This window comes from Elaeis guineensis, chromosome 14 (assembly GCF_000442705.2).
Source record: "Elaeis guineensis isolate ETL-2024a chromosome 14, EG11, whole genome shotgun sequence".
NCBI classification, from domain to species: Eukaryota; Viridiplantae; Streptophyta; class Magnoliopsida; order Arecales; family Arecaceae; genus Elaeis; species Elaeis guineensis.
In genome coordinates, this window is record NC_026006.2 from 12,793,624 (window position 1) to 12,806,216 (window position 12,593).

Genomic DNA, 12,593 nt, shown 5'->3' on the forward strand with positions numbered 1-12,593 from the left:
TGGAGACACCTTAGGTAGGTACTCCACCTGAATGTCATGTCCTCCAGTAGTATCTGCAAGAGGCAAAATCAAAGAGGTAAGCTGTCCAGCAGCGTCCTGCTGGACCTCCTTCTGCTCCTACTGCTCCTCCATGCCTGCTCGCCTCCGTAGGACTGACTCCTCATCAAAAGTCACATCCCGACTAATGATGACCTTCTTTTCTAAGGGATCCCACAGCCTGTATCCCTTAACTCCTCGCGGATAGCCTAGAAACATCGTCTTACATGATCTGGCGTCTAGCTTGCTCCGCTCACCAGCTCCAATGTGCACATAGGCCGTGCACCCAAATACCCATAGATGGCCCAGCCCAACTGTCCTCCCAGACCACACCTCCTCTGGAAGCCTGCCATCCAACCTGATGTGAGGTGACCGATTGACCAAGTAACCCGCTGCGTCAACTGTGTCAACCCAGAATGCCTTTGGAAGCCCTGCCTGCAACCTCATGCATCATGCCTTTTCCAGAAGTGTTCTATTCATCCTCTCGGCCACCCCATTCTGCTGTGGAGTCCCCTTAACTGAGAAGTGTCTCCTGATCCCACACTCCTCATAATAGTCCTGGAACTCTCTGCTGGTGTACTCTCCGCCATTGTCTGACCTCAGACACTTCACGCTCCTCCCCTGCTCCTTCTCCACCTCAGCTCTCCAGATTTTGAACTTGGTGAAGACCTCAGACTTCTCTCTCATGAAGTAAATCTAGAGTTTCCTTGAGAAATCATCAATCAGGGTCATGAAGTATCTGGCCCCATTCCTAGCTGAAATTGGGGCTGGTCCCACACATCCGTGTATACTAACTCCAGAGGGGCTGCACTGCGGGTTGTACTGATGTTGAACTGAACTTTCTTCTGCTTTCCCATCTGGCAAGGCTCATAGATCTCTCCTGTAGCACCATCCTCCAGATCAGAGATGAGTCCTCTCCTGCTCAACTCCCTCAGCCCCTTGTCACCCATGTGGCCTAGGCGATAGTGCCACATCCTGTAAGCCCCCTGCTGGTCCTGTGCTGCAACTGCAGCATCAGAATCTCCAGTCACCACAGATCCCTCCATGCGATAGAGATTATTGTCCAACCTCCTACCTCTCATCACCATCATAGTTCCATTGGAGATGTTTAATACTCTGCTTCTAGCCCTATTGCTGAAGCTGTATCCACTACGCTCCAAGTAGCCTAGTGACACCAGATTTTTTTCCAGCTCCGGGACATGCTTTACATTTGTCAATATCCTCACAATCCCATCAAACATCCTCACCCTGACTGTCCCTATCCCAGCCACCTTGCAAGGATGATTGTCGCCTAGAGTCACTGATCCCTCATCTGTCTTGGTGTATGTCGCAAACCAAGACCTGTGTGGTGTGTAGTGATGTGAGCACGCAGAGTCTAGTGTCCACTCCTCTGTGTAATGCCTGTGACTATCTGATACCACAAGTAGATCATCCTCCACCTACTGCCCAGCAACTACACTCACTAATTCTGAGCCACTTCTTTCTTCCTTCTTGCTCTTCCATAGGGACATTCTCGCTTGAAGTGCCCGAACTCGTTGCACTTGAAGCATTTCATCTCTTTCTTTCCCTTCTTGAACTTGGACCGCCCCCTGGACTTGCTTCTGCCTCTGCCTCTACCTGTCCTCTCCCCTACTGCCAAACCCTCCTAGGGAGCCCGATCTCTGGTCAACTTTTCTCTTTGCTCCTTAGACCTCAGCACCGAGACCATGTCCTCATATTCCAGAGTCTCCTTGCCGTAAAGCAGTGTAGTCACCAAAGAGTCATATGATCCTGGCAGCGAGCACAAAAGCAACAGGGACTTGTCCTCCTCATCCAGCTTCACCCCGATATTCATCAACTCCATGCACAACTGGTCGAACCTCTGAATGTGGCCAATCACATCAGATCCCTCCTGCATCCGAAGACTGTACAACCTCTTCTTCAGCATTAGCTTGTTGCACATATTCTTCCCCATATACATGGTGTGCAACTTCGACCAAAGGCCCCTCGGGGTCTTTTCTTCCAGCACTAAATACAATGCCGCATCCGCCAAACATCCTCTAATCACCGAGCATGCTTTCTTCTCCAACGATGCCCACTGTCTATCTGTCATTCCCTCAGGCTTCTTATCCAAAGCCTGATCCAGATCTGCTTGCACCAGAAGATCCTCCACCCAAATTTTTCACATGAAAAAATTTCTCTTGCCATCAAACTTCTCAAAATCAACCTTCATATTGCTGAAAATTTTTAGCACTTGGGATCTATAACTTCTCATGCTTGGAACCACTTCCTCACCAACCTGGCTCTGATACCAACTATTGGAGCATGATCCTGGCTCCTTCCATGGATCTTGGGTGTAGCAGAACCAGCAACGAATAAATCTGAAGACTTTTGGACTCAATCGAAGGCCTTTGACGAAATCAGCCTGGTTGCTGTCTTCTTCGTCAGCCTTTCGTTCTAGATGAAGAACGCCTCTAAGATCACCTCTAAAAAATCCAAGATTTGGTACCCAACCATATCAGGCCTGGATCGAGATCTTTCAATTTGTAGATCTCAAATTAGGATATTCTAGATAGGGAAGAAGGTAGATAGAACCAGACCTTACAGATCTATCCTGCTACAGCCTTTCCTGTAGATCTGTTGATGGAGATCTCATCCATGCCTCAAACGACCTTAGATCAACTCCAGATCTGAGAAAAACTTGTACCAACCTCATAGTAAGAGATTTCAAGTCCTGGACCTGATGTTTGGATAGCTGCAAGAGAGGGAGAGGCAATATGGTTGGCGGCACAAAGGGGGAGGGGCTCAAAACCCTAGCGGCTCCCCTGTTTTTCCTGCCTTCTATGGACCTGGCGGCAAGAAACCCTAGGGTTTCTTGCTCCTGGGGTGTGGATAATAGCTGAAGAGAGAGGGAGAAGAGAGAGAGACTTGGGAGAAAGGGTTTTCGTATTCCTTGGCTTAATCAAACCTATACAGTGCATGTATATATAAACACAGGGTCAAGTGACCCAAACCCAAAACTCCCTTGACCAACTCTATGGGAGATTAGGTTAACCCAAGCCCATGTACACCCATGACTCGACCTAATCTCACCTATCCTAGGCCCAGACCTGACCCATAAAGAGTTGGTCCCTTGAGGCCCACATAACCTAGACCTCAAGAATCCGAAAGGCCCACAGCCTTTCAACCTAGGGCCCAACTAGCCCTAGAGCCTCCATGAAGCCCTCATGAATGATGAACCTTGGCCTTAGCCTTGGTCCCCTGGGCCTTGGGCACACCACCTAGATCACAACACTTGAAATCATGATGCATCATTTGGACATGGACCCCTTACATCAATCTATCAAGCAGAAGAAGCAAAACTTTATTTCGAAGCGGCAGAAAGCTATCTCCAAGGAGGTAGATAAATTGATCAGTGCCAGTTTCATCAGGGAGGTGACCTATCTAGATTGACTTGTAAACATGGTCTGCATCAACAGGACAAATGAGAAATAGCAGATCTGCATAGACTTCACTAATCTAAACAAAACTTGCCCAAAGAATAGCTATCCCCTACCTCAGATTGACCAACTGGTGGATGCTACATCAAACCATGAGCTCCTCACCTTCATGGATGTCTTCTTTGGCTATAACCAAATTCGGATGGTATCTGAAGATGAGAAGAAAACTACTTTTATAACTAATCGAGATTTTTTTTGTTATAGGATTATGCCTTTTGACTTAAAAAATGTAGGTGCCTGTTGGAAAACAGTCAGTTCAAAGTATATATTTTTTTAAAATTTTTATCGCAAAAGTAATAGATTAAACTATTTAATCTCTTACATATGCTTTAGATCAAATCTAAACTATCTTCCTAAGGATCTATGACATAAAAATATTGTACAAAAAAAATCTAATCTGAAAGAAAACACTGCATCGATCGTATCGATGCCCTGAATCAGATCTAATACTTAGATCTGATCCGATGAGTTCAGAACCCATTACCTGATCATGGATCGATGATTATTGTTATTGATAGATGTGGTAAGAGATTCTTCCTGATGCTGAGTAGCCACATAGCATATCTGGCCTCTACAGATGATCTGCTCGAAGCTTCGAATAGATTGTCCTTCTCGAGAGTGCTAACTTAAGATGAAGGATCTGGATGGCTGATGGAGACCCCTTTCTTTAGATCAAATGAATACCTCTAGATCAGAAGAAAAAAAAATTTCAAGAAGAAAATGGTGTGGAAGAAGAAAAATAAATTTCTTTTTATTTTTCTCTCTCACAAAATAGGAACTAGAAAATCCTAGAAACCCTACCCTAGATCTCATGCTCCAAAAAGGATCTTCTTTCTCTTTTTCTTATGCACGGATGCCCACCCCTCTTTCTCAGATCTCTCACACACTCTCTGAGGTTTTCTCATGTCAAATCTGAAGTAGTTTGGTGCACAAAAAATCACTCCCTTTTAAGGTGGCATCCCACAGAGTTTGGATAATCTAGTTTAGCTTCAAATAGCCTTTGATCTTATCATCGATTCAAATCAAATTTAAAATTATTTTTAAACTAGATTTAATCCACACATAAGGGACTCAGAAAGGAGAGTGATGCAACTCAAATTGATGCAAAAAACATCACACAAAAATTCATTTATGCATGAGAAAGAAGGCTGGTCAGTGGCAATGAAGAGTCCCACAAAATTTGGACTCTTGATTTAAGTTTGATTTCAAACTAATTCAAAGTCAAACTTGAACCAACCAAATTTTGATCCAAAGAAGATCAAAAGAAGGCATCACACACCTTCTGAGTGCAAAAAATTCTACATGAAAACCATTCTCACGTATGAAGATGTTGGGTTTCGATAACACAGCAGAATATATATTTCAAAAATTTTTAACATGCATTCAATAAATGAAAATAAGGTTTAACAATTAAACTCAACCATCAAAACTCAAAAACCCTAGGAACCCCAGGATGATTACAATCAAATCATAAAAAATATTCATATAAAGAGAAGATCAGAAGTCATATACCACCATGAAGATCACGAATTGATGATTTTGATATCTCCACAAGACTCCAAAGCAGAAGCCCTCCAATATTGATCCACACAGGATTGATCAGGTCAGGACCCTTCCTAACTCGTCATGGTGCTGTAGCCTTCTTCGTAAGTGCACTGTCGATTGTCCTTCGCAAGAACACGATGCACCATTGCTTGTATGCCTTCATGACCTCCACTAGAACCACTCTAAGAATCCTTTCCCAAAGTATCAAACTACACTCTAATCAGATTTTATGTTCAACACATGAATTATCTGATTTTAGGACAAGTATCTCATTTTTTTTTTCTTCTTTTCTTTCTTTCTATTTTTCTTTCCCTTTCCCTTTCTATTTTCACTTAAGATTTTTACCATCACTTCCTCATCTAATCCCACATCCAAAATAGATTTTGGATAGATATTATGCCATATGGGGCACCCCTTATATAAGGGATGAAGAGGCACCACCCAAGACACCAAGAGATGCCAACTCTTGGCGTCCCAACTCCCTTACACGTTCCAATTAATTTTTAACATGGAAACCAAGGGGTCAAGGCATGGAATAAGAAGAGTTTCATCTATAGAAGGACTCCTCCTCTGTCAGAAAAAATTTGAATGCCATAATATGGCCGGAGAAATTAAGAAAGCATGTGGAATTAAAGAGTCCAAGACAAGGTGGACTCTTCCACATTGAACGCACAAAATAAATGTGTCCCTTCTAAAATTTAATGTGGAGTTCCTTCCATGAGAAGGACTCTTCATCCAATTTCATGCCACCATATCCCAAAGGCCATCATATGGCGTGTGGGATTAAATAGGACGTGTGCAAAGAAAAGAAGAAAACAAGAGTCCAATGTGAAATGGACTCTCCATTTCACATCGCCCAAAATTCCAAGGGACGTCCCATTTATTTTTCTTGTGGAGTTCCTTCCAAGAAAAAGACTCCTCCATATCTTCCATGTCCCACATCCCAATGGCTCCATCTGATGGCGCACAATATTTAAGGAATGTAAGAAAATTAAGATACCACGTTAAGAAGGACTCTTCCTTCTTAACGCCAAAATAAATGGGGCATGATAAAAAAATTGAGTGTGGCTTTTGGCATGGAGGTGGTTAAATACATATGGAACACTTCCATAAAATCTAAATAAACTAACTAATAAATTAGATGGTTCAAACATAATTATATTAGGTCAAGGCAACAAGACTAGGTTAGCACAAATATATTTGCACTAAATCCAATTGGAAACTTGGATTAATTCATGTGCTAGCAATTTAATTAACCCACTGAATTTATAATAAATTCAAATTGATTGGATCAAGATCAAAAGTTCTATTGTGTGTGACCCATTGCGTTTCAAATCTAGCTAGCAGTGGATCCAAAATCTCGACGTAATCCTAATCTAATTGGATTAGGTCAGCTCGAGAGTCCCAATCAACTAAGACTCTTTCTAATTGATTCTCGAATTAAACTCTTTTAATTTTGAAGAGTCCACAAGTTAAGATTGATATCTAGTAACATGTCATAACTATCCAAAAGATTTAAAATTTAATAAAAATATCAAAATTATTCTTCCGTGATGAGTTACCATGCAATTCAATCCTTCGACACACAACATCCCGGAAAGGCTATGGATATGAAATATGTCAAATTCAAATACCTAACCATATATTTCTCGATCAGATGATGATGACTCGATTGATGAACCAGTAAAAATTATTTCTACTATTCATCCCTGCTCTGACCAGAGACTCTCAGAGTTACCATCTTATGAGATCACATAGGATGTTCTCTTCTCCTACAAGAAGTGATCGATTCTTTGTTGACCACTCACAACCTTCATGCAAACTTTACCATACCTAAAATATCCCACACACATCTCAAAGTTATGTGCTAAGGAATAAATCAAAGTAAGGGTCCACGCACACATGGTATCATGGTGATCTCAGATCAAAGGATCACATGCACCACTCCCACTGAAGAACCATCTGTTGACATGCTGTAAGGCTCCATTAGATGTTCTTTCTATGGGTCTGTTCAGTGAACTCATTCTCTAATGAGCACCTACATCTTTGTATTAGTATCACCACACAAGTGGTTATGAGATCAACCATCCTCTCCATCGAGCATACATAGGATGTACCAGTCTTACCAGAGTCATTGATCCTCGACTCGATGATCCAATGACTGAGAATATTTTAGGTTGGGGCTATCAAGATTTTAGGTCTCACTAGCATAATCTCATCATAGTCTTAAAATTATTATCCTAATTTATGGGATTTATCATAATCATATAAAAATGATACAGCAAATGATAAAATATAATACCTCATATAGATAAAATAACTAATGTCATGCAAATGAGCAGAAAAATAATAAAAAAATATCCCATTACATCTCCATGCGATTGGCTTGTAGGGCACTATTCTTTCAATCTTCTACTTTCACTAAAGCCAATCGCTCCTGTACCTGATGCCCATGCAATCAGGATGACGATTACACTGCTGCTGTATAAGCCTTAGTGAATTGGTCCTATTATACTATTCTTAATATTAACTATTTTATGATTATATCATGAATGAGGTGAAAGTGCCTAGGATGTGTGTGGGTACTCGGTGAGACGACACCCAACTTAATGATGAACTCTTCATCAGACAACTTTCCTTAGCAATCTTTTCTAACAGTAATTAACTGAGTTAAACACAGTTTGCTGTTTGGAACTCTTTCAATTCACTGCTTCTCTAGTACTTCTCAAGTACTATGAGAATGCTTTTCACAATTTTCATAAGATCCTATCATGGATCAGTCCGAAATCAATGATTATGCACAAGACATAATTTATATCAAGCTTGGTACATTGAATATATAGATAAGTAAACACCTTTACACCCATTCATGTTGAACCCTTTTAATATTAAATTCTATGTACCTAGACTGGGACAAGCCCTACATCGACTTACACCTATCCTTATAGATGCAAAGTATATTAGATGCTTAACCCAAGTCTATTCTATGAAAACTTCTGTGATAAGCAAGTCATTGATCGAGTGCAATATCGGGACTATCTTCCCAATAAGCTGTATGTCACCTACATACATAATCAAGAAGTTAGTGGGACTCCCACCTATCTTCTTACACACACATATGGTTCATCTATATTTGATAAAGTTAAATATTTTGACTGTCCCATCAATATTAGAAGTACCTACTCCTCATAAACTGTCTGAATTTATAAAAATATTTGCCCTCTCACTAGAGACAACTTCTCTAGATGGTATATGTCAATAGCAAGAATCTGAATAGGCATCCCAGATAGCAACCTGTTGGGTCATACCCATAGGTGCTTCAACCATAGTCCGCACTTGGTTGATGTTCAGGGAGTCCATTTCAGATGTCAAGATTTCAGGCCAGCTGTTAGAATCCTACTCATAACAATCTCTGAATGGGTCAAGTAAAAGATCATTCACAAGGATGTATGGTGTACTGCCATTCACAATGACAAATCCATATTTGAGTGGTATATTACACACTCGAATTAACCTTTCGATAAGGAGGTGTGTATCATGGTTGTGCCTCATCACTGGGCACATATGGTTGAGGATTAACTTGTGGACACTCTATAAGTTAAGATAGGATAGTTTATAGGTCTTGAACTTCTCAAGTTCAATTATCCTCCCACTGTCTCTTTTTAAAAAAAAATTTTTCCTAAAAAGTGGTATACCTACTGACAAAACATCGTTTGCCAAGTAGGGTAGTAGAAATAGTATCTCATACTATTCTTTTAGGATAACCTATATACTTATAAAAAATCTGTTATAGTACAAACTTATGTACATCAACACTTTTTACATAAGCGAGCAACCTTCCTTTTGCCTTTTTCATATCTCATATGGAGTGCTCGTAACAGATTTTTATAATATCTAATTCATACAGTAATTTCTGAGATATATCTATAGAATGAGACAATAAAATTTGTGAAGTATTTTAGAAAATACGTTATATCACATATGAAGTGTCCATCTCAGGGTTGAGATATTATTAGTCTTCGAACATCCATATGTTTAAAACTTAATACCTTCTTTGCCCTAAGATATGTGACCATCACATCAACATGAAGAATATCATTGAATGATAGAAACATAAGACTATAACCATAAAATTTATTAGAAGGAGAGTAACTTTTACTCTGAACATTAATTTCAAATTTATGTTACAATAATATAGGGATTGAAATAATGTTGCTGATAAATAATGGTCTACTAGTTTTTAAATAAGTAGGTTCCTACAACCTTAGCAACAATGGACTATCCATTAGTGCCAAAAGGCAAGTAGTCACCTCACTTCAGCTTTATAGGTCTTGCAACACTTTGCATAAGCAGAACCTATATAAGGTATCACATACCTTAAAAAATTTAAAGCTGAAACACTCAATGAATTATTAATTTGTATCACATACAAACTATTAGTAGATGCAACTTTTGTATCCTGCTACTACTTCACATTTGCAAGATAATTCTTATAATTTATTGCTTATCGATGCTGTAACGATATTAGATATCCTTAGTGAAGATAATATTCACCTTCTTTTCTTCAACCATTCCATGACATTTGATCAAATTTAAAAATATCTTAAGTAGTGAATGTAAAGATGCAAATATGAATATGAGAATATAAAAAAAACTACTCATGATGATATGCATAAGTTAGATGAGGATTTTATCTAATTGTGTCTCCCACTATTTGAACGAATTTCATAGTCCTCAAGTATAAAATCAAAAAATCTTATCATGAAGTTTTTTAGTGGGATTGAGATCCCAATTTCTCATAAAAAATCTTATGGATAGCACAACAAGCTCTTATGAGTTCAAGGATAAGTAACTATTTTTTTTTACTAATTGTATCTCATGCAAGTCTCAACATAACTTTTACCTCTAAAATACTTATAACTTTGTGGATAGCACAACAAACTATAATATTTTAGTTAAATCATACCTTTCAATCCTATATGGTCATATCTGGATAATACTACCCTTGTGGATAGCACAACAAGGTAGCACTACCAAATATGCCATAAGCATCACTATGTCAACATCATACCAATCACTATAGCAAGTCTTGTGGATAGCATAACAAACTCACTACAGTTTTTGATATACTTTATTGACTTAGTATGAGCTAAATACCATTAACTTCATTATGCACCAAGACAGGATTAAGTCAATCCCCACAGCAAGCCATGTGGATAGCACAACAAGCCTATTATGGTTCTTGATATAATAATGACTTAGTATGAAGGAAGGTATGGATAGTGTTCTTAACACTTCGACATTAAGACTTAATATAATTTAACCGAGGGACTTAAGTCTCATGCACATCCTAAACATTTAATCATGCATCATATGCTATAAAAATTTAAATACTAACTACCAATATATGTGAGCATATCAAGGAAAATAAATAGTTATGGACTTTGAAAAAATCATCCGAGCCACAGGATGATCTTTGGGTCTAACTCTAGGTGCATCATAGATTGAACCATCTCATGGTCAATCTTAATGCACCTTTGCTCTCCAAAAGCCTGGTAGTCCAATCTTCATCACTATGAAGACTATCATGAATGCATATATCCATCACATGGATGTTTCATAGTCCATAACAAATCATCATAGTATTTTATAATAATTATAAAATATTATAACATACAACTCATGTTATTTCTATTACGATATCATTCAAACACATGTCAATTAAGATGTTCAAAATTATGGGCATATGACCCATCTAGGATTTTCAATTCGGGTTCAACACTTGATCCAAATTTTAACTTTTAAGTTAACCATTTATCATTTATTTAAGTTGAGTTGATCAATTTATAGGTTAAACCTAATTCAATTAGGTTAACTCAGATTCGATCACCCATAACTCAAAACCTAATCAAATTAGGCAAATGACAAAATTTGATTAACCAAAATTAAACTTAGTTTCTAATCAAATTAGAATTATGATATTGATTTAATCTATAATCATTAAACTCTAATCATATTAGAACAATAAATTATAATTAAACTAATCCATCGGTAAAAATCCTAATCGATGTTTGATGCATCTTATCCATGATCAAAATTTTTTGGCCCCATGCATACCTCGGGCAACAACCAAGATGATAGACCCATAAAGGTGAGTGCCTGATGGCATGGTAGTCAGCCCTTGGATCTTAAGTAAATGTATCAAATATATAAACCTTAATCCTTGGCAATGTACATCCATATGCAACATTCCAAGGCCCCCGCGTATCACATGCACTGAATTTCAATTCCATCAAAAAATAGATCATAAGATCTAAATTAAACTTATCACACAAGTCTATAAACCATAGAATTTCATATCCAAATTCGATCATGGATCGATAACACTTTATCATTTACAAAAATACATCAAAATCATCAACTAAACATCAATCAAAAAAATTGATTTTAACATAGTTTGAACTAGATCAAATCCATATCACAAAAATAACATAAAATTTGATTAAATCTATCAAGGATGGCTCTAATACCACTGTTGGATTTCAATGATACAGCAAAATATATATTTTAAAAATTTTTAACATGCATGCAATAAATGAAAATAAGGTTTAACAATTAAACTCAATCACTGAAACTCAAAAACCTTAGGAATCCCTTAATGATTACAATCAAATCACAAAAAATATTCATATAAAGAGAAGATCAGAAATCATATACCACCATGAAGACCACAAATTGATGATTTTGATACCTCCATAAGACTCCAAAGCAGAAGTCCTCCAATGTTGATCCATATAGGATTGATCAGGGCCCTTCCTAACTCATCATGGTGCTGCAGCCTTCTACGCAAGTGCGCTGCCGATTGTCCTTCATAAGAACATGATGCACCATTGCTTGTATGCCTTCATGACCTCCACTAGAACCACTCTAGAAATCCTTTTCTAAAGTATCAAACCACACTCTAATCAGATTTTATGTTCAACACATGAACAATCTGATTTTAGGACAAGTATCTCATACTTTTCTTATTTCTTCCTCTCTTCCTTTCTATTTTTCTTTCCCTTTTTCTTTCTATAGTTCAAATTTTTACCATCACTTCCTCATCTAATCTCACATCCAAAATAGATTTTGGATAGCTATTATGCCATATGGGGCACCCCTTATATTAGGGATGAAGAGGCGCCACCTAAGACACCAAGGGATGCCAACTCTTGGCGTCCCAACTCCCTTACATGTTCCAATTAATTTTCAATGTGGAAACCAAGGGGTCAAGGCATAGAATAAGAAGAATTTCATCTATAGAAGGACCCCTCCTCTGCCAGGAAAAATTTGAATGCCATAATATGGTCAAAGAAATTATGGAAGAGCATGGAATTAAAGAGTCCAAGATAAGGTGGACTCTTCCACATTCAATGCACAAAATAAATATGTTCCTTCTAAAATTTGATATGGAGTTCCTTCCAGGACTCTTCATCTAATTTCATGCCAACATATCCCAAAGGCCATCATATGGCATGTGGGATTAAATAGGAT

General features: G+C 38.3%; 1 protein-coding gene across 1 annotated transcript; it reads right to left on the minus strand.

The window, feature by feature from the left end:
• Positions 1–93: 93 nt before the first annotated feature.
• Positions 94–12,276, minus strand: LOC140853853 (uncharacterized mitochondrial protein AtMg00300-like). Its single transcript, XM_073248960.1, has 2 exons — positions 4,000–12,276; positions 94–3,664 (listed from the first exon to the last, which is right to left on the minus strand). The coding sequence occupies exon 2, from the start codon at positions 1,275–1,277 to the stop codon at positions 765–767; it is 513 nt and encodes a 170-aa protein (XP_073105061.1). The 5' UTR covers positions 1,278–3,664; positions 4,000–12,276; the 3' UTR covers positions 94–764.
• Positions 12,277–12,593: the final 317 nt, after the last annotated feature.

What these genes read in the sequence shown, in the direction of transcription:
- LOC140853853 (XM_073248960.1), bottom strand. Translation starts at nt 1,277, where the DNA reads ATGTTTGATGGGATTGTGAGGATATTGACAAATGTAAAGCATGTCCCG.